Here is a 26,957-nt window from a genome sequence, read left to right on the forward strand (position 1 = left end):
GGAATATGAGCTGCTGTTCCTCCAATTTCCGGTGGTGCTCACTCTGGCCATGGAGGAGGCCCAAGACAGAGAGGACGGATACGGAATGGGAGGGGGAGTTGAAGTGCTGAGCCACCGGGAGGTCAGGACTTCCTTTGGGTGGGGGTAACAGGCCCTTCGGCCCAACCTACCTATGCCGACCTATCTATCTATGCTAAATGTGTAGGAACGAACTGCAGATGCTGGTTTACACCGAAGATAGACACAAAATACTGGACTAACTCAGCGGGACAGGCAGCATCTCTGGATGGAAGGAATGGGTGACGTTTTGGGTCGAGACCCTTCGTTAGACTGAGTCTGACCCTTCTGCAGACTGAATCTGAAGAATGGCCTTGACCCGAAACGTCACCCATTCCTTCCATCCAGAGATGCTGCCTGTCCCGCTGAGTTACTCCAGCATTTTGTGTCTACATCCATCCACACTAGTCCCACCCACCTGTGTGTGGCTCATATCCCTATAAACCACAGTTAAATTATAACTGCAGATGAACAGTAAGCCACGTTTGCCAATTAATTTCAGTCAGCTTTCAGGTTCCAAAGGTCCTGAGTTTTCTTCCACACACGTCTAACAGCCTATGAGTGAGAGCTGCAGTCACTGACCCACTCCGAACAGCAGTAAATACTTTCAAAACACCACACCCTCTAACATGGACACATGAGAAGCTTTACCTTTGATATATCAAGCATGTCATCGTAACTGAGGAGAGCAACTGGGATATCAATCTCCTCGTACTGACTCCCATTTCCACCCGGGGGCACCTGCAAAGTCGAAGAGACATTTCTACATAAATCAAAAATGATAGTTTACACTGACATATCTATGATCATATTGTTCCATTATGCATTTACTTAACAGTTTTAAGAAATGCAAGACGAGAAAGCAAGAGCCTTGGGCACTGTCAGCACAAACAGTACCGTGCCTTGTCATTTGTGCCAACGTTTCCTATAGATTCACCACGAGGAAACTGATAATTGGCAGAATAACAAACAACACATTTATCCCATTACCAGTGGATTTCCCATGGCACTGCTCATGAAGCTATTAAGAGAAATAGCCCGAGCAATCGCAAAAAAAAAAAAGAAGGCACAATCTGGGGGCTATATAAAAAGATGCAAAGCCATGGAAAACAAAGTCATACCACTGGAACATCAAAAAAAGGAACACAGTTGTACAGTACTGATATAGGCTCTCTGTGTCTGGTAACCATCTTACCCATCTAACTTAATCCCACGCCTGCATCAATTCCATATCCCTCTTCTCAACGCAAAACATCACCCATTGAGTCGAAAGTCGTAAGTTATGGGAGCAGAATTAGGCCATTCAGCTCATCAAGTCTACTCCGCCATTTAAACATGGAGGGCACTGTATGTTATCCCACTTTCTCACCCACCCCCTACACACTACATCTCTCCTTCCTAACCCCATTCTTCTGCCCTCGCCCCATAACCCAACACCCGTACTAATCAAACCAGACCCAGACCGTCACCCATTCCTTCGCTCCTGAGATGCTGCCTGTCCTGCTGAGTTACTCCAGCATTTTGTGTCTGTCCCTCTGTACGTTGTTCATTCAATTATGTGTCAAAATGTTTCTTAAAATGTAGTTACTGCTTGTGTTGTCACCACTTCCTCTGGCAATTCATTCCAGATACCAACTACTCCATGTGAAAAATTTACCCGAAAAACATCCTTTGAAACTTCTTCACACCTTTATCTTATATCCTCTAATTTTAGTCACTCGGCTGCCATTAGACGCACACACTAGTCATCTACCCCAGGTGGACGCAAAATGCTGGAGTAACTCAGCGGGACAGGCAGCATCTCTGGAGAGAAGGAATGGGCGACATTTCGGGTCGAGACCCTTCTTCAGACTGAATCTACCCCATCTACGCATCTTATAATTTTATATGCTTCGATCTTGTCAGCCCTCTTTGCTGTAGGGAAATCTAGAAAAGAAACAGATAAAACATTTATTTTCATCCAAAACTACTTTTTTGAATGAAGTCCCTGCCCCAGAAGGGCCATAAAGAGTGGACCTACAGGGTAGTTAAGAGCAAAGGACGAAGATGTTTCAGACTATTGAACGAGGGACAGTGGGAGGAAGTATTCCAAAACATGTTCCACATGCATTTAGAAGGCCACTGGGAATGGAGCAATTGCACAGTGAGGGTGGCAGTGGCACAGCGGTAGAGTTACTGTCTCACAGTGCCAGAGACCCGGGTTCAATCCTAAGTGTGTGCTCTCTGTACAGAGTTTGTACGTTCTTCCTGTGACCTGCGTGGGTTTCCCCGGATGCTCTGTTTGCCTCCCACACTCCAAAGATGTGCAGATTTGTAGGTAAATTGGCTTCGCTAAAAACTGGATAGCATGCAACAAAAGCTTCTCACTATACCTCGGTACACGTGGCAATAGACTAAACTAAACTTTATCTTTTTTTAAATTTTCGATCGATGTACAGAAACTTAATTATTTCTTCAACGTAAAGCATTTTGGTTTCAACGCGAGTTGATTTAAACGTGCTATATCAATAACATTTACTTACTTACTTACTAAACTAATTGTAAACGTGCCCCTAGTGCGTAGGACTGTACTCGTGTGTAGGGCGATCGCCAGTCGCCGCGGACTCAGTGGGCCGAAGGTCCTGTTACCGCGCTCTCTCTCGCTCTAAAGTCTAAAGGCGGGATGGCTTCAGAACGGAACAACTCGACTTGGCAAGGAACTAAAGAATACACTTGCCCAAGGGTATGGAGGACCACATAAAAAATGTCAGGGTTGGTGGCAAGTTTAACACAATGGTGAATAACCACTGGAGACAAGGAAGCACGTGTGCAAATTATTAGAAACAAGAACACAAGGTGAACCAAAGGCAGAAAAACAACCGTTATCACAAGAGGTTGTGTTTAAGAAAGAACTGCTGATGCTGGAAAAATCAAAGGTAGACAAAAATGCTGGAGAAACTCAGCGGGTGAGGCAGCATCTATGGAGCGATGGAATAGATGACGTTTCGGGTCGAGACCCTTCCGGGTCTCGACCCGAAACGTCACCTATTCCTTCGCTCCATAGATGCTACCGGGTCTCAACCCGAAACGTCACCTATTGCTTCGCTCCATAGATGCTCCCTCACCCGCTGAGTTTCTCCAGCATTTTTGTCTGCTGCTGTCACAAGAGGACCAGGAAAGAATCTGAAATTGCTCTGCAGCGGCACCTGGAGGCCAGAGTCTAGAATTGAAGCCACTGTGGAACCACTCCACCAGAATCTTTAACATGAAATGTCAACACCCTTTCAAACGTCACATGGTTTAGCTTGCTAAAGAGTATCAGCATACATAAAGCATTAATAAAGTCTAATCTAATCTAATCTAATCTAAAATACCTGGTGCAAAGTACATCATTTCCAGAGGGAACGTTGCACGTAACAGCTGGTAAATCGACTGCCTCACAGTGCCAGAGACCCAGGTTCCATCCTGAACTCGGGTGCTGTCGGTGTGGAGTTTGCACATTCTTCCCGTGAGTGCAAGAATTTCCTCCCATTTCATCCCACACCCCAAAGACATGCGAGTTTGGAGGTTAATTCTACTCTGTAAATTGTCCCTAGTGTGTAGGGAGTGGGTGAGAAAGTGGGATAACATACAGTGCCCTCCATAATGTTTGGGACTAACCATATATAACCATATAACAATTACAGCACGGAAACAGGCCATCTCGGCCCTTCTAGTCCGTGCCGAACACTTATTCTCCCCTAGTCCCATCTACCTGCACTCAGACCATCACCCTCCATTCCTTTCCCGTCCATATAACTATCCAATTTATTTTTAAATGATAAAATCGAACCTGCCTTCACCACCTCCACTGGAAGCTCATTCCACACAGCTACCACTCTCCGAGTAAAGAAGTTCGCCCCCATGTTACCTCTAAACTTCTGTCCCTTAATTCTCAAGTCATGTCCTCTTGTTGAATCTTCCCTACTCTCAGTGGGAAAAGCTTATCCACGTCAACTCTGTCTATCCCTCTCATCATTTTAAATCATGATAAAGTCCCCCCTTAGCCTTCTGCGTTCCAAAGAATAAAGACCTAACTTGTTCAACCTTTCTCTGTAACTTAGTTGCTGAAACCCAGGCAACATTCTAGTAAATATCCTCTGTACTCTCTCTATTTTGTTGACATCCTTCTAATAATTAGGCGCCCAAAATTGTACACCATACTCCAGAATTGGCCTCACCAATGCCTTGTACAATTTGTAACATTACATCCCAACTTCTATACTCAATGCTCTGATTTATAAAGGCCAGCACACCAAAAGCTTTCTTTACCACCCTGTCTACATGAGATTCCACCTTCAGGAAACTGTGCAGTTAATCCTAGATCCCTCCGTTCAACTGCATTCCTCAATTCACTACCATTTACCATGTACGTCCTATTTTGATTTGTCCTGCCAAAATGTAGCACCTCACACTTATCAGCATTAAACTCCATCTGCCATCTTTCAGCCCACTCTTCCAAATGGCCTAAATCTCTCTGTAGACTTTGAAAATCGACTTCATTATCCACAACACCACCTATCTTAGTATCATCTGCATACTTACTAATCCAACTTACCACACCATCATCCAGATCATTGACGTACATGACAAACAACAGTGGACCCAACACAGATCCCTGTGGCACCCCACTAGTCACTGGCCTCCAACCTGACAAACAGCCATCCACCATTACTCTCTGGCATCTCCCATTCAGCCACTGTTGAATCCATCTTGCTACTCCACCATTAATACCCAACAATTGAACCTTCTTAACCAATCTTCCATGAGGAACCTTGTCAAAGGCCTTACTGAAGTCCATATATACAACATCCACTGCTTTACCCTCATCAATTTACCGAGTAACCTCTTCAAAAAATTCAAGATTAGTCAAACATGACCTTCCAGGCACAAATCCATGTTGACTGTTCCTAATCAGACCATGTTTGTCCAGATCCATATATATATTATCTCTAAGCATCCTTTCCATTAATTTGCCCACCACTGACGTCAAACTAACAGGTCTATAATTGCTAGGTTTACTCTTAGAACCCTTTTTAAACAATGGAACAACATGCGCAGTACGCCAATCCTCCAGCACTATTCCCGTTTCTAATGACATTTGAAATATTTCTGTCATAGCCCCTGATATTTCTACACTAACAAGGACCCATCATTTATTTATTTGCCTCTGTTCTCCACAATTTGAGATTTGTAATAGAAAAAAAATCACATGTGGTTAAAGTGCACATTGTCAGATTTTATTAAAGGGTATTTTTATACATTTTGGTTTTACCATGTAGAAATGACACCTGTGTTTATACATAGTCCCCCCATTTCAGGGCACCATAATGTTTGGGACACATGGCTTCACGGGTATTTGTAATTGCTCAGGTGTGTTTAATTGCCTCCTTAATGCAGGAAGAAGAGAGCTCTCAGCACCTAGTCTTTCCATCACCTTTGGAAACTTTTATTGCTGTTCAACAACATGAGAACCAAAAGTCAAAGAAGCCATTATGAGACTGAGAAACAAGAATAAAACTGTTAGAGACAGCAGCCAAACCTTAGGCTTACCAAAATCAACTGTTTGGAACATCATTAAGAAGAAAGAAAGCACTGGTGAGCTTACTAATCACAAAGGAACTGGCAGGCCAAGGAAGACCTCCACAGCTGATGACAGAAGAATTCTCTATAATAAAGAAAAATCCCCAAAACACCTGTCCAACAGATCAGAAACACTCTTCAGGAGTCAGGTGTGGATTTGTCAATGACCACTGTCCACAGAGCACTTCATGAACAGAATTACAGAGGCTACACTGCAAGATGCAAACCACTGGTTAGCCACCAAAATAGGATGGCCAGGTTACAGTTTGCCAAGAAGTACTTAAAAGAACAACCACAGTTCTGGAAAAAGGTCTTGTGGACGGATGAGACAAAGATTAACTTATATCAGGGTGATGGCAAGAGCAAAGTATGGAGGAGAGAAGGAACTGCCCAAGTTCCAATGCATACCACCTCATCTGTGAAACACAGTGGTGGGGGTGATATGGCCTGGGCATGTCTGGCTGCTGAAGGTACTGGCTCACTTATCTTCATTGATGATACATCTGCTGATGGTAGTAGCAAAATGAATTCTGAAGTGTATAGACACATCATATCTGCTCAAGTTCAAACAAATGCCTCAAAACTCATTGGCCGGCGGTTCATTCTACAGCCAAACATTGATCCCAAACATACTGCGAAAGCAACAAAGGAGTCTTTCAAAGCTAAAAAATGGTCAATTCATGAGTGGCCAAGTCAATCACCCGATCTGAACCCAATTGAGCATGCCTTTTATACAGACAAGCCCACAAAACAAGCAAAAGCAATTCAAGCCTGGCAGAGCATCACCAGAAAAGACACCCAGCAACTGGTGATGTCCATGAATCGCAGACTTCAAGCAATCATTGCATGCAAAGGATATGCAACAAAATACAAAACATGACTACTTTCATTTACATGACATTGCTGTGACCCAAACATTATGATGCCCTGAAATGGGGGTGGGGGACTATGTATAAACACTGCTGTAATTTCTACATGGTGAAACCAAAATGTATAATAATAGCCTTTATTAAAATCCGACAATGTGCACTTTTAGCCACATGTGATTATTTTCTATTATAAATCTCAAATTGTGGAGTACAGAGGCAAATAAATAAATGATGAGTCTTTGTCCCAAACATTATGGAGGGCACTGTAGAACTGGTGTGAACTGGGTGGATCAAAGGGCCTGTTTCCAGGGTGTATCTTAAAAAAAACCCCTCTTAACACATTTGTCAATCATAGAAATTTCTCCAGCAATACCTGGATTCCAAAGCCTAAAAGTGTAAAGAAAGTTTAACATCCTGTGTACTTTAGAAATAAGTTACACATCCGTGGGTAGCAGCTGGGGTGTACATTGGCACAAAATGTCTGCAAGAAATACAGGGCACTTGCATTCAAATGAAATTAGCATGCATGTTAGTGCATGAATAACTGGTATTCAAAGCGGAATATAACTTCTTGCCCCACAATCATGATTCATTCACCCACGGTTTAAAATTATACAGTTTTTATTTTTAAATATTCACAGTGGCAATTTTGTTTTGGTCTAAATTATATCAAATATTGGGTAAACTCTAAATATCAATGTTATAATGGACCAGAGCTCATCCTCCCAATGGCACCTTGAGACAGGCGTAGTAAGCGCAGGTCATGCATGTTAGGAAGCACACCTCATAGACCCACTGAACCACAATAATATCCTCGATACATTCCACAGCTGAGTACTGTGCACTAGTGTAGTTTAAAACCAGTCACACTGAATTGCTCAACTCACAACTTAATGACACGACAGTGTCGAGGATACTCAAACCTAAAGCCTCTCTACCCTATCATACATAGGATAGGATACATATCATATGAGCGGCACGATGGCGCAGTGGTAGAGTTGCTGCCTTACTGCGCTGGAGGCAGGGGTTTTATCCTGACTATGGGTGCTGTCTATACGAAGTTTATACATTCTCTCCATGACCGTGTGGTCTCTCCATGACCGTGTGGGTTTTCTCCGAGATCTCCGGTTTCCTCCCACACTCCTAATGCCCCTGTCCCACTTAGGAAACCTGAACGGAAACCTCTGGCGACATTGCGCCCCACCCAAGGTTTCCGTGCGGTTCCCGGAGGTTTTTGTCAGTCTCCACTACTACCTGCAACCTCCAGCAACCACCTGCAACCTCCAGGAACTGCACGGAAATCTTGGGTGGGGCGCAAAGTCTCCAGAGGTTTCCGTTCAGGTTTCCTAAGTGGGACAGGGGCTTACGGCATACAAGTTGTAGGCTAATTGGCTTGGTACAAGTGTAAAATGTGCGGGGATCGCTGGTTGGCGCGGGATCAATGCCACAATGGTTGGGAATTATGCTGTGAAGAGGACACAATGAGGCTACAAAGGAACGTAGAGTGGTTAAATGAATAGGCAAAGATCTGCAAATCGTGTATAATGTGAGAAATCCGCAAATTGTCCATTTCGGCAGGAAAATTTAAAAAAGAAACAAAATATAACCTAAATGCAAGAGATTGCAGAGTTCAGGGATTGCAGGGAATTAAAATGACATAGTGCATGATTTTTAGAGACATTGCAAGCAACATAAAGCTACAGGGTAAACAAAAGTGCTGGAGAAACTCAGCAGGTGCAGCAGCATCCATGGAGTGAAGGAAATAGGCAACGTTTCAGCCCGAAACGTTGCCTATTTCCTTCGCTCCAAAGATGCTGCTGCACCCACTGAATTTCTCCAACACTTTTGTCTACCTTCGATTTTCCAGCATCTGCAGTTCCTTCTTAAACATAAAGCTTCAGGGTATTGAGTTTAACACCAGGACGATGTTGTTATTGGTGCACAAAACATGATTCCCTTCTCATATATCTGTACTGTAAATGGCTCGATTGTAATCATATATTGTCTTTCCGCTGAGTGGTTAGCACGCAGCAAACATTTTTCACTGTACCTCAGTACACGTGGCAATAAACTAAACTGAACTGAACTCTTTGCTAGTAGGGGCATTAAGAACAAGAGTAGGGAGGTTATGACTCAGATATTGGAGGAACAGCACCTCATATTTCGCTTGGATAGCTTACAATTCAGCAGTGTGAACATTGATTTCCTTTACGACCACGAGGTTATGAATCGGTTGTGTGAGAGGAAACGACATGTCCATAAAAAGTGGCATGGTCTAACGTTAGACCAGAGGACTGGAAATTCCACAAGAACCCGAAGTAAGAAATGAAAAAGTTAATGAGGAAGAATAGTTGAGGGAAAACTGGCAGATAATATCAAAACAAATAGCAAGTCTTCTGTAGAAAGGAAGAGGATAGCTTGGGTAAGTTTGGGACATTTGGAGAGTGAGGCTGGGGAATTAATAACAGGAAACAATGAAATGGCAGATCAGTTAAATTAACATTGCATTAGTCTTCATGACCCGAAACATCGCCCATTCCTTCTCTCAGTTGCATGTCCCGCTGAGTTGGTTTAGGTTAGAGATAGTGTGGAAACAGGCCCTTTGGCCCACCGAGTCCGCGCCGACTGCAATCCCCGCACACTAACACTATCCTACGCACACTAGGGACAATTTACAATTATTCCAAGCCAATTAACCTGCAAACCTGTATGTCTTTGGAGTGTGGGAGAAAACCAGAGATCCCTAAGAAAACTCACGCAGGTCACAGGGAGAACGTACAAACTCCGTACAGACAGCGCCCGTAGTCAGGATCGAATCCGGGTCTCTGGCGCTGTGAGGCAGTAACTCTACCACTGCGCCACAGTGCCGCCCCACTCCAGCATTTTGTGTCCCGCACCAGTCTTCGTGGTGGAGGGAACTCCTAATATCCCCAAACAATTCTGATCGGCTGGTTTTCAACAGTGTGGAAGAAGCAATACGGATCACTAACACGAGGACCAAGGTATTGAGAAAGACCAATCGGACTAATGGCAGACATGTTGCCTGGTCCTGATGGCCTGCAACAAAGAGTTTCAAGGAAGTGGCTGCTGAGATAATGGAGCCATTGATTAAGATTTTTTCAAAACTCATCACGTCCTGGGAAGGTAATAGCAGATTGAAAAACTGATTCCATTATTCAAGAAGGGAGAAAGATTTAAAAAACTTACAACAGATTTTGGTCTGTTAGCTTAATAGCTGTTGTTGGCAAAATACCAGAATCAATAAATCACTGGAGAAATAGTTATTTAGAAAAGCTTAATGTAATCAAACCAAATCAACATGATTTTGTGAAAGGTAAATCATGTTTAAGAAATCTGTGTACTCCCTTCACATTCCCACATTGACCTTTCTCTCCTGGGCCTCCTCCATCTCACTCCAGAGTGAGGCCAAATGCAAATTGGTGGAACAGCACCTCATATTTCGCTTGGGCAGCTTACAGTCCCGCAGTATGAATATTGTAGACACAAAATGTTGGAGCAACTCAGCGGGACAGGCAGCATCTCTGGAGAGAAGATATGGGTGACGTTTCAGGTCGAGACCCTTCTTCAGTCTGAAGAAGGGTCTCGACCCGAAACGTCACCCATTCCTTCTCTCCAGTGATGCTGCCTGTCCCGCTGAGTTACTCCAGCATTTTGTGTCTATGTTTGGTTTAAACCAGCATCCGTAGTTCCTAGTATGAACATTGATTTCTCTAATTTAAATTAACACTCGCATCCCCTGTCTCTCGCTCCGTCCCTCCCCCGTCCTAGTTGTTGTACTCGTTTGAATATCGTCCTAGTGAGTCTCATTGTCTGTAACTCGTTTTCACCTCACCCATGGCTAACAGTGGCCTGTTCCTTTATCATCGTTACTTTTTTGTATATATTTAATTCATTTGTTCTATATCTTTCTATATCACCATCGATATCTCTCATTTCCCTTTCCCCTGACTCTCAGTCTCAAGAAGAGTTTCGACCCGATACATCATCTATCTATTCCTTTTCTCCAGAGATGCTGTCTGACCCGCTGAGTTACTCCAGCTTTTTGTGTCTATCTTCGGTTTAAGAAATCTGTTACTGACTCTAGGATGTAACAAGCAGAGTTGAAAGAGAGGACCCTGCAGATATAGTGTTTTTTTCTCTTGTTTTCAGAAAATATTTGACAAGATGCTTCAAGTAAGGCACAGGATAGAGTTCAAGATATTAGGGAAAGTACTTTAACGTGAATTTATGGCTCATTAAGACAGAGAACATAAGAGTCAGCATAAATTAGTCTTTTCAGGCTGAAAGGATATCACTATTGGGAGCCAAGAATTAGTTCTTGACTAAATCATTTACAATTTATGTTACTGACCAAGAGGTTGGGACGATGTGCAAGGTATCCAGGCTTGCCAACTTCACGGAAAGAGGTAAAACGTTGTGATGAGTATATTAGGAGTCTGCAGCTGGATGCAGATAGGCTGGGTGAGTGGATCGGTGAGGGAAAGCATGAGGTAATGCACTTTGGCAAGAGGAATCGAAAGGGAGATCATTATCTAAATGGAGAAAGGCAGCAGAACGGGTGGAGTACACTTGGTGCTCACAGTCTGAAGAAGGGTCTCGACCCGAAACATCACCTATTCCTTCGCTCCATAGATGCCACTTCACCCGCTGAGTTTCTCCAGCATTTTTGTCTACCTTCGATATTTCCAGCATCTGCAGTTCTTTAATGATTAAATCCTTTGTACTTTTCTGTAACTTTCAGACATCATATTTCTTTAACTAGATCAACTGAATAAAATTATTCTAATTGGCAAGGAATTGAACACTGCCAATCATCTCATCCAATATATATATTTTTAAATCACATTTCTCAAACATAACAAACGCAAGATAGACATAAAGTGCTGGAGTAACTCAGCAGGTCAAGCAGCATCTCTGGAGACTGTCACACTCAACTTTGATGCTGAGACTCAATGTTGATTCTTTCAGGGGACCCACTGGGTTTAAACCCACATCAAAATGACTGTGCTGCATCATATATGAATGGTGCGGCCAAATCTTCTTCAATCAATGAATGAGGACAATGTGCAACTATAAACACAAGGCATAAACTGCGAAGCACACCAGCTCCGAATGTCCTGAGCAGTAAACAAACTACTGGGGGAACTCAGCAGGTCAGGCAGCATTGGTGGAAATGGACAGGTGACGTTGCAGGTTTGGACCCTTGTTGCTCCAAGTTCCATCAGAAATCTGAAGGACACCCACAGATGATGATTAAGCTTGGACCAACTAAATGTCATTAATTTGCAAAAGCTTTGGCAAGCTACATGAAAATGGCCACCTTGAAACCTGTTATATAGGAGACTCTCGAGGTAGCTAAAACTCTAATTCAATCCGAGTACATAACATAGGCCCTTCATCAGCCTTAGCACTCCATGCGAAATGAAACAGCACCAGACATATCCTTGCTAAAACAAAGGAAGAGTGAGGTGGAGGCAGACTGGGGGACAAGTGGACAGGGTTTCCGTTCATTATTGTTGAGAAACCTTTGCCGTTGACTTCTTACGCACTCAAGATTAACAGGTATCAAGGGTAACATGAAATTCATGACAGCCACTTTCAGCCAAACCAGAACAATTTTACTCTCTGGAGAAACTCAGCGGGTGTGGCAGCATCTATGGAGCTTGTGTTAGTGCAGATGTTGCTCCACAGATGCTACCGCACCCGCTGAGTTTCTCCAGCACTTTTGTCTACCTTTGATTTTCCAGCATCTGCAGTTCCTTCTTGATCAATTTTACTCTCTCACTTGTCTTACCAGGCTCTCTCTGCTGACGATGATCAGACCCTTGGCTCCGTTGATTTGTGCAAGTCGCACTTTATCATAGAATGTACAGTTCCCACGCATCACCATCGCAATTCTGTAGTTAAACCCTTGCAGCGGCACATCTGATGGTGTGCACAGCATGGAAGATGTCAAATCTTGGACCTGCAAGAGAGACTGAAGAAGAACTCCATTTTAGATGCAGGTTAAACAAATTGCAAGATGCTTTCAAGCAACACCTTTTGTCAACGTAAAATGCTCCCTACTTTGTCCATATAATACAATGTCCTTGCGCTGGTGTGAGTGCAGATGTTGCTCAGATTGGATGGCTTAACTTGTGGGGAGAGATTAGATAACTGGACTTATTTTACCTGGAGCGAAACGACTTGTTAGAGGTATATAAAATTGTAGGAGGCATTGATCGGGTACACAGTCAGAATCTTTTCTCTATAATACAGATATCAAGTGGGCATGGGTTTAAGATGAGATGAAGCAGATTTAAAAGGAATTTAAGGAGATTTTTTTTAATTACACTGTTTTTAACTACACTGTTGCTTGTTGCCAGAAGAGGTGGTGCAAGCGGATACAATCGTTACATTTAAGGAACAGTTAGACAGGAACTTGAATAGGCCAGCTAGATATAGACCAAAAGCGTTTAGATTAGATTAGAGTAGATAGGAACAAAGGTTGTCATGAACATGATAGGCTGAATAGCTCTGTGATGAGGGTTGTCCTGATGCAGGGTCTTGACCCAACTCATTGACATTTAGGGAGATATGGGCCAAAGCCGGGGCTAGCTTAGATGGTTGGGCTGAACGGCCTGTTTCCATGCTATATGATTAAGTAATTGGCGTACTTATCATAGTCATACAGCGTAGAAGCAGGCCCTTCAGCCCAACTTGCCCAGCTGACCAAAGTGCCCCATCTATTCTAGTCCCACCTGCCTGCATTTGGCCCATATCCCTCCAAACCTATCTTATCCATGTACTTGTCCAAATGTTTTTTTTTACTAAATGTCGTGATAGTACCTGCCTCAACTACCACCTCTGGCAGCTCGTTCCATACACCCACCACCCTGTGTGTGAAAAGGTTTTTTGAACTCGGGTGAAATTGACATAAAACTAACTGATCATTAAATGATTCAAATCTATTCATTCTTAAAAGTGAAAGATACCGAGAAGAAAGCTAGGCAGGAGCAGCATTCACCTCTTGATTCTTATTCCACCAACATTTTTTAAGCTTCTCGATCCAGACTGAGCATCTGTTAAACTGCCATGTTGAAACCATTCAGAGACATGCAGCGCAGAGAAAATGGTGGCTTATGACTGAAATTCTTTCAGTGAAAAATGTAACAAGAAACCAAAAAGAACTGGTGGCATTATGACAGGCATGTCTAGAACATTACACTTAGATGTGAGAGATTGCCAGCTAAAGCCGCACATTAAAACAAAATCTCCCTCTCTTTGAACATTACTGGATAATACACTTTGCAGCAGCCTTGGGTTTTTGTTTTAAGATCCAAGGTCATTTCTGAAATGTCATGCATTTACATAAACTAGAAGCCTGGAAATGTTATTAACTTATAGCCTTTTAAAGTATCTAACTTTTAACTCTGTCCACATTCAATCTCAGAGGTAAAATCTCTGACTGCACCACTTTTGTGAGCAATACAACAATGTAACGAGGAAGACTAGGGCTGCACGAACAGTGTAGGGAGGAACTACAGATGCTGGTTTACACCGAAGATGGACACAAAATGCTGGAGTAACTCAGCGGGGCAGGCAGCATCTCTGGAGAGAAGGAATGGGTGATGTTTCGGGTCAAGGCCCTTCTTCAGAATCAATGGGTGTCACTTTGAGTCGAGAAGAGGGATATGGAATTAATGCAGGCAAGTGGGATTAAGTTAGATGGGTAAAATGATTGTCATAAGACAGTGGGCCAAAGGGCCTGTATCAGTACTGTAGAACTATGTGACTGTGACCCTTTGTTTTGTTGCTCCAGTGGTATGACTTTATTTCCATAGCTTCCATATCCATGACAAATAGAACTGTCAGGACTCCCGTGTCAGGAGTACAAGATCCATTCATGGAACAAGCAGGCAGGGAAAGTTGTAGATGCACATGATGATCATCTTATCCAGAGTTCTATCGAATCCATCCATACTTCTATACTTACTGCTTTACTGAGATCATGAGGTAAATATGCCCAGGAGGGGTTGAACTGGATACAGTAATCTTTTGCACTTCCATGCTCTTTATCCGACAGCACGTTGACCATCCCATACTCAGCCAGGACCTGCGCATTGCAAAGCAAAATGCATCATATTGTCAGCTCCAAATGTAAAAAGTATAAATGACATCTGCTATGTTTAATTTAAATGCACAGCTGGAACACCAGCTGACAGACACAAGATAACTGTGCACCCTCTTCATTTTTCTCTGTATCATTTGAATATATTGACGGTTTATCTGAAAGGCCCAAAATAAATAGTAATCAGGGAATAAATAGCTGCATCACAGGCTGTGGCAATCAATAGCATTTGGTCAGAGAGAATATAACTACACATAGACACATCACTTGACTGCCATGAAAATTGCCTGGCAAGAAATAGTTAATGTAATGAGAGTTTAGGAGTAAACTCCATCTTGTAGGGCAAGAATTCCCAACCTGAGGTAAATTTACCCCCGGGGGTATGTTTCGCCTACCCAAGGGGGCAAATTTGTTGATTCTGGATTTGTACATATTATTTCCTCATTGACCGACTGTGTTCTGGTACACCAGTATCTGTTCATCATTAGTTGTTCATAAATAAGTGAAATAACATTGTGATGTGCTATTAAAGTTGCCAGGGGGTAAACGGGACGAAAAAGGTTGGGAACCCCTGCTGTAGGGGATGAGGGAGAGTAAGGTGGGGGGCGGGGGGTGAAGACATGGCCCTGGGAGTGGGAGACACACAACACGAGGGTGGGTCACAAGCCCCGGGGGGAAGACATGTGCCCTTCTTCTTCTTGCGTATGGCGTGCACACCCTAAAGTTGTACGGATATGGATGAGGGGGGCTACGGATGAGGGGAGGGGAGATACGGATGGGGGGGGGGGGGGGGGGTACGGATGAGGGGAGATACGGATGAGGGGTGGATACACAGATGAGGGGTGGATACACAGATGAGGGGAGGGGAGATACAGATGAGGGGGGATATGGATGAGAGGGAGATATACAGATGAGGAGGCAGATATAGATGAGGGGGGGAGGGGAGATACAGATGAGGTGGGATATGGATGAGAGGGGGATACAGATGAGGAGGGCGGATACAGATGAGGGGATGGGGATACGGACGAGGGGATGGGGATACGGATGAGGGGGGGGGAGGATACGGATGAGGGGAGTACTCAGGGGTCGTCCATGTCCCTTGTCCCCCGTGTCCGTGTCCGTGTCCGTGTCCCGTGTCCGTGCCCGTGTCCGTGTCCGTGTCCGTGGCCCGTGTCCCGTGCCCGTGTCCGTGTCCCGTGTCCGTGTCCCGTGTCCGTGTCCGTGCCCGTGTCCCGCCGCTGACCTGGGGAAGCTGCAGCGCGATCATCAGCAGCAGCGCCAGCGCCATCTTATTCCCGCTCGGCCCCGGCCTCGGCCGCCGCTCGTCCGCTCCCATGGACGCGGTGAGGTGACTGTCTGTTTGCCGCCGCCGCCGCCGGCCGTCGCTGCTGTTGCTGTCGCTGCTCGCCCACGGCGCGGGCGCGGGCACGGGCACGCACGCGGGAGCGGCGCCGCTGACGCGCTTCACGGGGACGCGCCGCGCCGCGCGGGGTTAAACGTCGGCGGGAGAGGGAAGGAGGGGGAGGGGTGACGGGGGCCGGCGGGCGAGGAGAGGGGCGGTGAGTGAGTGAGGGCGGGAAACACATCCCCCCCACCCCACCCGGGCAGCACCGGGCTCGGTTAGCCCTGCCCGCCCCGGCCTGGCCTTGCCTTGCCGCCGTGTGGAGAGTCGCGGCTCCCGGAGGGCCCGGGCCTGGTCCCCGCCATTACCCGCTCTCCCGGTGGTCGGAGGGTTCAAGCCGCCCCCCCCCCCATAGGGTCGCGGCTTCCGGGAGGGTCTGGTCACGGCTAGAACCAGGCCCCTGTCCGCTCACCCAGAGGCCCGAGGTCCCCCCCCCTCCCCCCCGCCGTCTCCCCCCCCCGCCGTCTCCCCCCCCCCCCCCGCCCTCCCCTCCCCCCCCCCCCCCCGTCTCCCCCCCCCCCCCCCCCCCCCCCGTTGCACCTCACCCCCGGCGCCGCGCTCTCCGCGGCCGCCCGTCTCCCCCCCCCCCCCCCCGTCTCTCCCCCCCCCCCCCCGCCGTCTCCCCCCCCCCCCCCCCGCCGTCCTCCCCCCCCCCCCCCCCGTCTCCCCCCCCCCCCCCGTCCCCCCCCCCCCCCCCCGTCCCGCCCCCCCCCCCCCGCCGTCTCCCCCCCCCCGCCCCGTCTGCCCCCCCCGTCTCCCCCACCCGCTCTCCACTGTGTCTCCCCCACCCCACCCTGTCTCCCCCGTCTCCCCTTGAGATGACCCCCCGCTTGAGGTTCACGGGTCGTCATGAAGCTCGGCATTGTTTCATATTTTTTTTTTGCGCCGCTGACAATAATTCTTCTGCCTCTTCAATTCAGGACAAGGAGAAGAAGAAGAAGGAGAGCATTCTCGACCTCTCCAAGTACATAGATAAGACAATCCGCGTGAAATTTCAAGGTGGACGAGAAGGTAACGTTGAACTTGTAGATATGTGACTATCACCTAAATATTAACCAAGTAATTATCATTTCAATCGTAAGATCATAAGAGATAGGAGTAGAATGAGGACATGCAGCTATTCAATCATTCTCTTAACCCCATTTTCCTGCCTTCTCCCCATAACCCCAGACACCTGTCCTAAACAAGAGTCTATCTCCGCCTTAAATATATCCACTGACTTTGCCTCCACAGCCTTCTGTGGCAAAGTATTCCGCAGATTCACCACCCTCTGACTAAAGAAATTCCTCCATCTCCTTCCTGAAAGAACATCCTTTAATTCTGAGGCTATGGCCTTTAGTCCTAGACTCTCCCACATCCACTCTATCCAAGCCATTCACTATTCTGTATGTTTCAAGGAAGTCCTACACCAGCACTCCCAAGTCCCTTTGCACATCGGATTTCTGAATTCTCTCCCCATTTAGAAAATACGCCTTTCTTCCTACTACCAAAATGCATGACTCCACACTTCGTTACTCTATATTCCATCTGACACTTCTTTGCCCACTTTCCCAACCTATCCCAAGTGTTTCTGCAGAGTCCCAGCTTCCTCAATCTGCACCACCTATTTTCATATCATCCGCAAGCTTAACCACAAAGCCTTCAATCACCTCATCCAAATCATTATTATACAACGTGAAGAGCAGCGGCCCCAGCACCGAGCCCTGTGGGACTCCGCTAGTCATTGGCAGCCAACCAGAAAAAGCCCCCTTTATTGCCACTCTTTGCCTTCTGCCATCCAGCCAACCTGATATCCATGCTAGTATCTGCCCTTTGATACCATGGATCCTCATCTTCCGTAGCAGCCTCCCATGTGGCACTTATCAAAGGCTTTCTGAAAATCTGGGTATACAACATCTACTGACTCTTCTTTGTCTGTCCTGACTAATTGGCCCATATACTTCCCACTATTCTGCTTTGCTCCCTTCTTGTACAGCTGGGTAATATTGGCAATTTTCCAATCATCTGGACCCACGCCTGACTCCAGTGATTCTTGAAATTAGATATTAGATAAGTTACTATTATCTAAATATTACACAAGTAACTGTTATCTGAGATGGGGTCCGAGCCTGAAATGTCACCCATCCTTCTTCTCCAGAGATGCTGGCTGACCCGCTGAGTTACTCCAGCACTTTGTGTCTGTCTTTATTATTTAAAGTACTTGGACGTTGACAAAATACCGTGACATAGGGTGAAATTTGTACCCCCTTCCCCGGTGGTTGGGGGAGGAAGAACGTTGTCTAGCATGAGGTAGACAGGCAGAGTGGGGTCGAGTTGAGCTTAGAAATAGGCCATGGATAGAGTGAAGAGTTTGCATCTTATTCCCGATGGTAGTAACATTGTTCAATTCAATTTGTATTGAAAACCGTTTCTGGTTGGGGTAATTGCACGATATATATATAACATTTGGCACTAATTAATTATAGTCAAACCTGTCATTCCTTGCCTTTCATTGCATCCTGTCATCCTTTTTCCCCATTATGTGACTAACCATCAGGTCCTGTCTTAAATCACCCCTTTCAGCTATAAATTCCAGTTACTCTGAATTTGGATGTAATGACCTGTTTTCCCCCCCCCCCCCCCCCCCCCCCCCCCCCCCCCCCCGAATTGCCTGCTTGATTTCTTGACGCCTTTAATTTTCCACCAGAAGTACTCTATGCTTATTTTGTTAAAGGTTTCAAAATGTAAAACATACTTGGGTTAGTAAGTGATCTGCCTTTTATGAAAAGTAAAAGGGAACCATTCTGCCACAAAAATGCCAGAAGGTGACCATTTCCAACTGACGGGTTTAGAGGGATATAGGCCAAACACTGGTAGAACTGGGGCAGCATGGGCAATTGGGGCCGAAGGGCCCGTTTCCATGCTGTATGACTGACTTTTTCTCCCACCATTAATATCTTGTTGTTACCACTGACCAGAAACCCAACTGTACCAGCCACATAAATACTATGGTTTCAAGAGCCGATAAAGGGATGAATACCCTGTGGCGGGTTACTTGCAACTTGATAACCCAAGGCCTTTTCACCATCGACATGGCTAAACGTTAGGAGTGTAAAGGGCCTGTCCCACTTGGGCGTCATTTATGCAACATCATTTACGGGTCACGACGCGTGCATTACGCGTGGTGACATATGCAGTCGTGCGCGGAGCCCCAGGATTTTGGGATGCACAAAATCTTCACTGCGCCACCTGCGTGACGCGCAAAGGACTCCCAAGTGGGACAGACCCTTAATGTCATGCCGTCTGTATGAATGCCGTGGCAACAATTCTCAAAAAACCCAACGCTATCTAGCACAAAGCAGCTCACTCGATTTCTAATCTCTTTCTTCCCTCCCCCCAAATCAACCATCCTAAAATTCAGTTCCCTCCATTACTGGCTCACAGTGTCTATACCAATGACAGAATGCACTGTAGTTCCTCAATCAGGCTATTCTGATAACATGGCCCAAACCTGCGACCTCTCTTGCTGGGAAGAACAGGGGCAGGAGGCGGATGGGTGCGCCTCAACCTCTTGCATTGGTTTAGTTTATTCATTGTCACGGGAATGAAGATACAGTGAAATGCTTCTTCTGCAAGCTATTCAGTATAATCATACTGTACTAGATCCTCATCTGGAATAGCGCACTGAGTCGCCACATCCCAGCAACGTCCAAGTCTCTGAAAAGTCTGATTTAGGCCCAAGGAGGAATGTCATTTCTTATATTCTCGCAGTAAAGCCTGGTGGTCTGGCAGCAGATGATCGATAAACTAGGGAGGGGTCGGTCTAGTCCAGTTCAATGCCGCCTCATCCTTCCAGCTGCCACAAACTGTACTCGATTTACTCGCTCACCCGGCTGCTGTAGGGCCTCCTGTGGCCGCCTCTGTCAACACGATGATCTGTGATCACCACAAATGCACCGTGCATCACCTCCAGCAGATGCCCCTCAACCTTGTCAGCTGAGGTTGCCATGTCCTGCTACCTGAGTTAAGCACTGGACTTTAGGGGTCTTCCCAAGGGCGTGGGAGGAAGGAGAGTTCACAAGCTGTTCACAGCTGGCAACTTTCCCCCACACCTGATGTACGCCATCTTGATATGAACATATGTTGTATCATGAGAGGAATAGGTCGGGTAAATGCACAGAGTCTCTTGCCGAGAGCAGGTGAATCGAGGACCAGGGGACATAGGTTTAACGCGAAGGAAAAGATTTAATAGGAATTTGAGGGGCACGTTTTTCACACAAATGTCATGGGTGTATGGAACAAGCAACCGGAGGAGGAAGTTGAGGCTAGGACTATCCCAACATTTAAATAGTTCAACAGATACATGGGGGGGGGGAGTCTGATCATAGAAAAATGATTTGATCGCCATAATTATTTTTCGCTTCCACAGCCAGTGGGATTTTGAAAGGCTTTGACCCACTCCTCAATCTTGTGTTGGATGGAACTATAGAGTATGTGAGAGGTAAGATAAAAATGAATGTTTTTTGTAATAAAATGAGCTGCATAGAACCCATGGCATAACATCACTTGAGGGTTCAGTATATTCAGCCGCTGCTTCCTTGTGAATATATAACTTTAGGTAGACCCCAAAGAAGAATCCCGAGGCTCTCTTAACTTAGTTTAGACAATAGGTGCAGCAGTAGGCCATTCGGCCCTTCGAGCCAGCACTGCCATTCAATGTGATCATGGCTGATCATCCCCATTCAGTATCCCATTCCTGCCTTCTCCCCATATCCCCTGACTCTGCTATCTTTAAGAGCCCTATCTAGCTCGCTCTTGAAAGTATCCAGAGAACTGGCCTCCACCGCCCTCTGAGGCAGAGAACTCCACAGACTCACAACTCTGTGGAAAAAGTGTTTCCTCATCTCTGTTCTAAATAGCTTATCCCTTAAACTGGTTCTGGAGTCCCCCAACATTGGGAACATGTTTCCTGCCTCTAGAGTGTCCAAACCCTTAATAATCTTGTATGTTTCAATAAGAATCCCTCTCATCCTTCTAAATTCCAGAGTGTACAAGCCCAGCCACTCCATTACCTCGGTGATATATGACTGTCCCGCCATCCCAGGAATTAACCTTGTAAACCTACGCTGCACTCCCTCAATAACAAGAATGTCCGATTTGCTCTCGGCTACCTTGCTTAATTGTACTGAAAGGTTATGTGATAACATGGACGGCACAATGGCGCAGCGGTAGAGTCACTGCCATACAGCACCAGAGTATGTTGCTGAATCAGTGTGCAGAGAATCCGGTTGGAGTTTTCACTGTCAATGAGGCGTGAGTATTTGGGAGCCCCAAGGATGTCTTGGTGCTGGAATCTAACGCTAATCCATTTGGTATTTCTCTTAGTAGAAAAAAGGCATATTGACACTAATTACTTTGTTCTAATATGCTGGGAGTGAGATAACATTGATGCTTAAGATGGCAGTATAGCAGATTTGGACAAACTAGTATAACTGTGCTGCTTCAACTAAACATTATAAATATTTTTATCTTTTTAAGTTGAGGGGTTTGCATTTCATCTTTAAATTTGCCCAGTGTGTTCTGTGCCATGTGTTGTGTTGTAGAGCTGGATGTTTGGAGCTAAAGTATAAATTGTGCTAATGACTTTCAGATCCAGATGACCAATACAAATTGACTGAAGACACGCGCCAACTTGGCTTGGTTGTGTGCAGGGGGACTTCAGTAGTTCTAATCTGCCCGCAAGATGGCATGGAGGCCATTCCAAACCCCTTCATTCAGCAGCAGGATGGTTAGCCTGGAAACGGCTCGTCACCAGATCTCAGGATTTCAATTTAGTTGGTTTTATCCATTAGCCAAAGCTGATGTGTCAGATGGGACTTCTATTATCACCAGCGCGGGGAGGTTTCTAACTGTGTGTGCTAAACCGGCTAAGTGGTGTGGGTGGCAAGCAAGAGATGTGGACAGATCAATCACAAACTCATTGCCAAGTTATGCATAATGGCATTGGTTCTATTACCTGTAAGCTGAGAAGTGGTGCTTTTTTTTATAGGGCAGTGGTCACAGCATCCAGAAATGAAGCACGGCCAGTGCAAATGGAGAAGTTTAATAAGCAAAAAAAACCGCAATCGTTTCTTGCTATTAACTGAAATAATAGCCAGAAACTCTTGGCTACTTAGCAAATTGGGCAGCTTTGGTAGAGGAAGCAATGTTTCAGATCGGAGACCTTTTTCCAAGGACATTGATCTGAATTGTGAACGCTTTCTCTGTCCTCTGATGCTGCTTGACCTTTAGAGCATGTCCAGCATTTTCCATGCTTATTTTCAGAATGCTGAGCCCCCTCTGGCACTGCAGTCATGTCAACTGCAGCTGGATAGACCCAGCAATAATCACCAGTGAAAGACACTTTTGTTAACAAAACCAGCTGATTTAGAAACCTGCAGTTTTATACTTTTCATTGACATTGTTTATGTAAAATGAACCAACATTTCTGGAGACGTCTTTTATTTTCTCAAAATACTTTTACTCAATTCCTTTTATAATAAAAAAGAAAGAGAAAACTCTAAATAGTTGTTCCAGATGTTTGTGAATAACATTTCAGTAACTTGTGTTGGAGTCTTGCATAGAAACTTTATTTAATGCAAGTCTTTTTTGAGATTTGATTTGTTCCCGTTTACATTTTCAAGCTGGGCCAGGATGGATTGCTAAAAATTGTCCAATGTGTACAATAAACTCTTGTTTTTCCAATATTCGTTGTTGATTCTGTGTTATTTTGCTGCATTGAAAATAATTTGTGCTGCTCCAGTTTAAAAAAAAAACCCCATCTCAGATCAGAAGACGAGATGATGTTTTCCCTTTTGAACTCGTGTTTGGAGGTTGTCACGAGTGGTTATGATCTGTAAAAGTGTCTGAAAATGCGACGTAAATAAAAACAGATCGATGACTTAACATTTGATCCAGTGCAGAAACATGCCCTTGGGACCACGCCGACCTGTGATCCCCGCATATTAACACAATCTCTCTCTCTCTCACACACACACACACACACAATTTTTACATTTACCAAGGCAATTTTACCTACAAACCAGTATGTCTGGAGTGTGGGAGGAAACCAAGATCTCTGAGAAAACCCACGCAGTCATTGGGAGAATGTACAAACTCTGTACAGACAGCACCCGTAGTCAGGGTCGAACCCGGGTCTCTGGCGCTGGAATGGGACTGTCCCAGTTAGGCGTTTTTGCAGGCGACTGTCGGACAGACACAGACACCACTTCCTTCACCAGCCCGTTATGCCGGCGGGGGACAAGGCAAGCGGGGGGAGCGCTGTCTGAGTAAAATTCACAAATTCACATGGTGCAAAGCCAATGTGATACAGACACACACCGCGATGAACAGGTGCTGTAATTAAGACTGTGAACGCAGTGTACGAGAAGGGTCACGTAAATCCTGTAATAGGGGGGAGAAGGAGTGGAGATAACTTTTAAGAAGCCAGAGATACACGGCTGTAAAGCTCAGCAGACATTAACATCGGTTATCCTTGGTTCTGAAAACCACTGCTTACGTGTTTTGTTTTGCCCAATGGGTTAAAAAATGAAATTCACCAGTTTTTGACTGAGATAAAATTGAATCTTTTGCTCAGACAGTGGAAACATTCAAAGCGTTGGGAGGAAAGGAATTGCAGATGCTGGAAATCTCAAATAAAAATGGCATGAATTCTCAAAACAGCCAGCAGGTCAGGCTGCATCCTGGGGGAGAGGGACTGAATTAAGGTTTCGGGTCATTGAGTGAATGGGAGTGCTTAGAGGGCGGGCATATAGAGCAAATACAGTGTCCTGGGTCTCCTCCATTGTCAGAGTGAGGCTAAACGCAAATTGGAGGAACAGCATCTCATATTTCGCTTGTAAAAATATCCACTGACAACCTCCACAGCCGTCTGTGGCAAAGAATTCCATGGATTCACTACCCTCTGACTAAAGAAATTCCTCCTCATCTCCTTCCTAAAAGAACGTCTATTAATTCTGAGGCTGTGACCTTTAGTCCTAGACTCTCCCACTAGTGGAAACATCCTCTCCACAACCAAAAATTACATTTTTACATATTACAGCCCAGTGGTATGAATACTAATTTTGCTAGTAACCCCGACATTCCCTCTCTCTTCAACGCTCCCCCACCCAAGTCGCATCAGCTCCTTGTTTTCACCCAACAAACAGCTAACAATGGTCTATTTCCTTTATCATCGTTACTTTTTTGCATATCTTTCATTCATTGTTCTGTAGCTCTACATCATCATCTATATCTCTCGTTTCCCTTTCCCCAGACTAGTCTGAAGAAAGTTCGCAACCCAAAACGTCGCCCATTCTCACCAGAGATGCTGCCTGTCCCGCTGAGTTACTCCAGCTTTTTGTGCCTATCTTTGGAAATAAGCCCTTTGGCCTTTGGCCGAACTTACCCATGCCAACCAAGATGCCCCAGCTACGCTAGTCCCACCTGCCCACATTTGGCCCATATCTCTAAACCTATCTAAGGTAGACACACAATTCTAGAGTAACTCAGCTGAATTCCACAGATTCACATCTCTCTGGATGAAAGCACCTCTGGAGAGAATGGAATGGGTGACGTTTTGGGTCGAGACCTTTTTTCTCTCTAAACCCATCTCATCCTTGTGCCTGCGCAAATATCTTTAAATCCTATGATAGTACCTGCCTCATCTACCTCATCTGGCAGCTCGTTCCAAATGCCAACCTCCATCTGTTCGTCCCTATGGTTCCTATTTAATCTTTTCCCCCCTCACCTTAAACCTATATCCTCTAGTTCATGATTGCTGTACTCTGGGTAAAAGATTCACCCTATATATTCCCCTCATGATTTTATACATTTCGAAAAATTGCACAATGCAGAGCCAGAAGGCAAAACCACCAGGTTAGGCTGGGCATATCCTCCACTCCCAGAGAGAAATTTAAAGGAAGCTGAACTAATACAGATGGATACATAGATACATAGGTACAGGAGTAGGCCATTCAGCTCTTCCGCCATTCACTGTGATCAATGCTGACCATCCCCAATCAGTACCCCATTCCTGCCTTCTCCCCATATCCCGATTCCACTAGCCCTAAGAGCTCCATCTAGCTCTCTTTTGAATGCATCCAGTGAATTGGCCTCCACTGCCTTCTGAGGCAGAGAATTCCACAGATTCACATCTCTCGTTTTTCCTCATCTCAGTTAGGCCTACCCCTTATTCTTAAACTGTGGCTCCTGGTTCTGGACTCCCCCAACATCGGTAACATTTTTCCTGCATCTAGCGTGTCCTATCCCTTAATAATTTTATGTTTCTATAAGATGCCCTCTCATCCTTCTAAATTCAAGCCCATTCATTCCATTTTTTCATTATATGACAATCCCGCCATCCTGGGAACTAACCTGGTGAACCTACGCTGATGAAATGACTGATGCACACTGAGAGACTAAGCTACCTTTAGTTATAGAATTCAATATGAAATCCAGAAAGCTGCAATGTGCTGGGCCGAAGATGAGGTGTTGTTCCTCAAGCTTGTGTTTGGTCTCATTGTGACAGGGCAGGGGATACCAGACCAATAGGTTGGAGTAGGAATAGGATGTGGTCTTAAAGTGGTGGGAAACGGGAAGCTTGGTAGCCTCTGCAGAATGAATGCAGGTGCTCTACAAAGCGATCAACCAATCGATTTTAGATCTAGCATTTAATCTAATCTATTTTCGCATTTATTTTCAAGTGGGCATGTATACAAAAAAAAACAGGAATGTAATGCTGAGGCTCTATAAGGCGCTGGTCAGGCCGCATTTGGAATATTGTAAGCAATTTTGGGCACCATATCTGAGGAAGGATGTGCTGGCTCTGGAGAGGGTCCAGAGGAGGTTTACGAGAATGATCCCAGGAATGAGTAGGTTAACCTATGATGAGCGTTTGTCGGCACTGGGCCTGTACTCGCTGGAGTTTAGAAGAATGAGGAAGGACCTAATTGAAACGTACAGAATAGTGAATGGCTTCGATAGAGTGGATGTGGAGAGGATGTTTCCACTAGTGGGAAAGTCTAGGACTAAAGGTCACAGCCTCAGAATTAATAGATGTTCTTTTAGGAAGGAGATGAGGAGGAATTTCTTTAGTCAGAGGGTGATGAATCCGTTGAATTCTTTTCCACAGAATGCTGTGGAGGCTGTCAGTGGATATTTTTAAGGCAGAGATAGATAGATTCTTGATTAGTACGGGTGTTAGAGGTTTTGGAGAGAAGGCTGGAGTTTGGAGGGGGTGATAGATCAGTCATGATTGAATGGCTGGGCAGACTTGATGGGCCTAATGACCTAATTCTACTCATCACTTATGACTTTGTGATTCTCCAATACAGAGACCACATTCTTCATCCAACTTCCAATCTGATCTATTGTCCTTGTCATCCTGTTGAGAATTTCTGGCATTTTCAGTGTTTGTGTTAAACATTCAGAATGTTTGTTACCAAAATCTTTCAAGGTCTTTTACTGCAACAAAGACATTTTGACTCAACAAAATCGCTTCCGTGTGATCATGGTTATCACTGGAGCTACTGTATGAGTTTAGTTTATTTTAGTTCAGAGATACAGTGCGGAAACAGGCCCTTCGGCCCACCGAACAGTGATCCCTGCACATTAACACCACCCTACACAGGAGGGACAATTTACACTTATACCCAAGCCAATTAGCCTACAAACTTGAACGTCTTTCGATGAATGAAGCTGGGAAAACCTACCAGTGCAGAAATATTCCGGAGGAAATAATCCCCCAGCAAGGAATGAGCCTGGGGCACTGGATTACAGTAAGGGGTGTATCTGTGGAACTGCACCTGGAGAAATGTGCCCGATGGAAGTGTCAGACCGTGGGTAGAATACTCCAATCAGGGTCGGCACCTTGGGGATT

The 26,957-nt window shown here is 45.3% G+C and overlaps 2 protein-coding genes across 3 annotated transcripts in view; one reads left to right on the top strand and one right to left on the bottom strand.

Moving 5' to 3' along the window:
- sppl2 (signal peptide peptidase-like 2) overlaps window positions 1-16,088 on the bottom strand; it is a 44,206-nt gene extending 28,118 nt beyond the window's left edge. The window contains exons 1-4 of one of the 2 annotated variants that reach the window (XM_055658356.1): window positions 15,902-16,088; window positions 14,524-14,643; window positions 12,343-12,525; window positions 709-798 (exon numbers count right to left, since the gene is read on the bottom strand). In XM_055658356.1, coding sequence (XP_055514331.1) covers window positions 709-798; window positions 12,343-12,525; window positions 14,524-14,643; window positions 15,902-15,994 — 486 coding nt within the window. In that variant the 5' untranslated portion in view covers window positions 15,995-16,088. The remainder of the gene's footprint in view (window positions 1-708; window positions 799-12,342; window positions 12,526-14,523; window positions 14,644-15,901) is intronic. The other variant, XM_055658357.1, reaches the window with a different exon arrangement.
- Window positions 16,089-16,878: 790 nt separating this feature from the next.
- On the top strand, window positions 16,879-22,783 carry lsm7 (LSM7 homolog, U6 small nuclear RNA and mRNA degradation associated). The gene is made up of 3 exons (XM_055658231.1): window positions 16,879-17,071; window positions 20,469-20,540; window positions 21,690-22,783. Exons 1-3 carry the CDS (start codon window positions 16,879-16,881, stop codon window positions 21,830-21,832), a joined length of 408 nt encoding a protein of 135 aa, XP_055514206.1. The 3' UTR covers window positions 21,833-22,783.
- Window positions 22,784-26,957: the final 4,174 nt, after the last annotated feature.

The sequence above is a fragment of the Leucoraja erinacea genome, chromosome 29 (genome assembly GCF_028641065.1).
Source record: "Leucoraja erinacea ecotype New England chromosome 29, Leri_hhj_1, whole genome shotgun sequence".
Classification (NCBI taxonomy): domain Eukaryota; kingdom Metazoa; phylum Chordata; class Chondrichthyes; order Rajiformes; family Rajidae; genus Leucoraja; species Leucoraja erinaceus.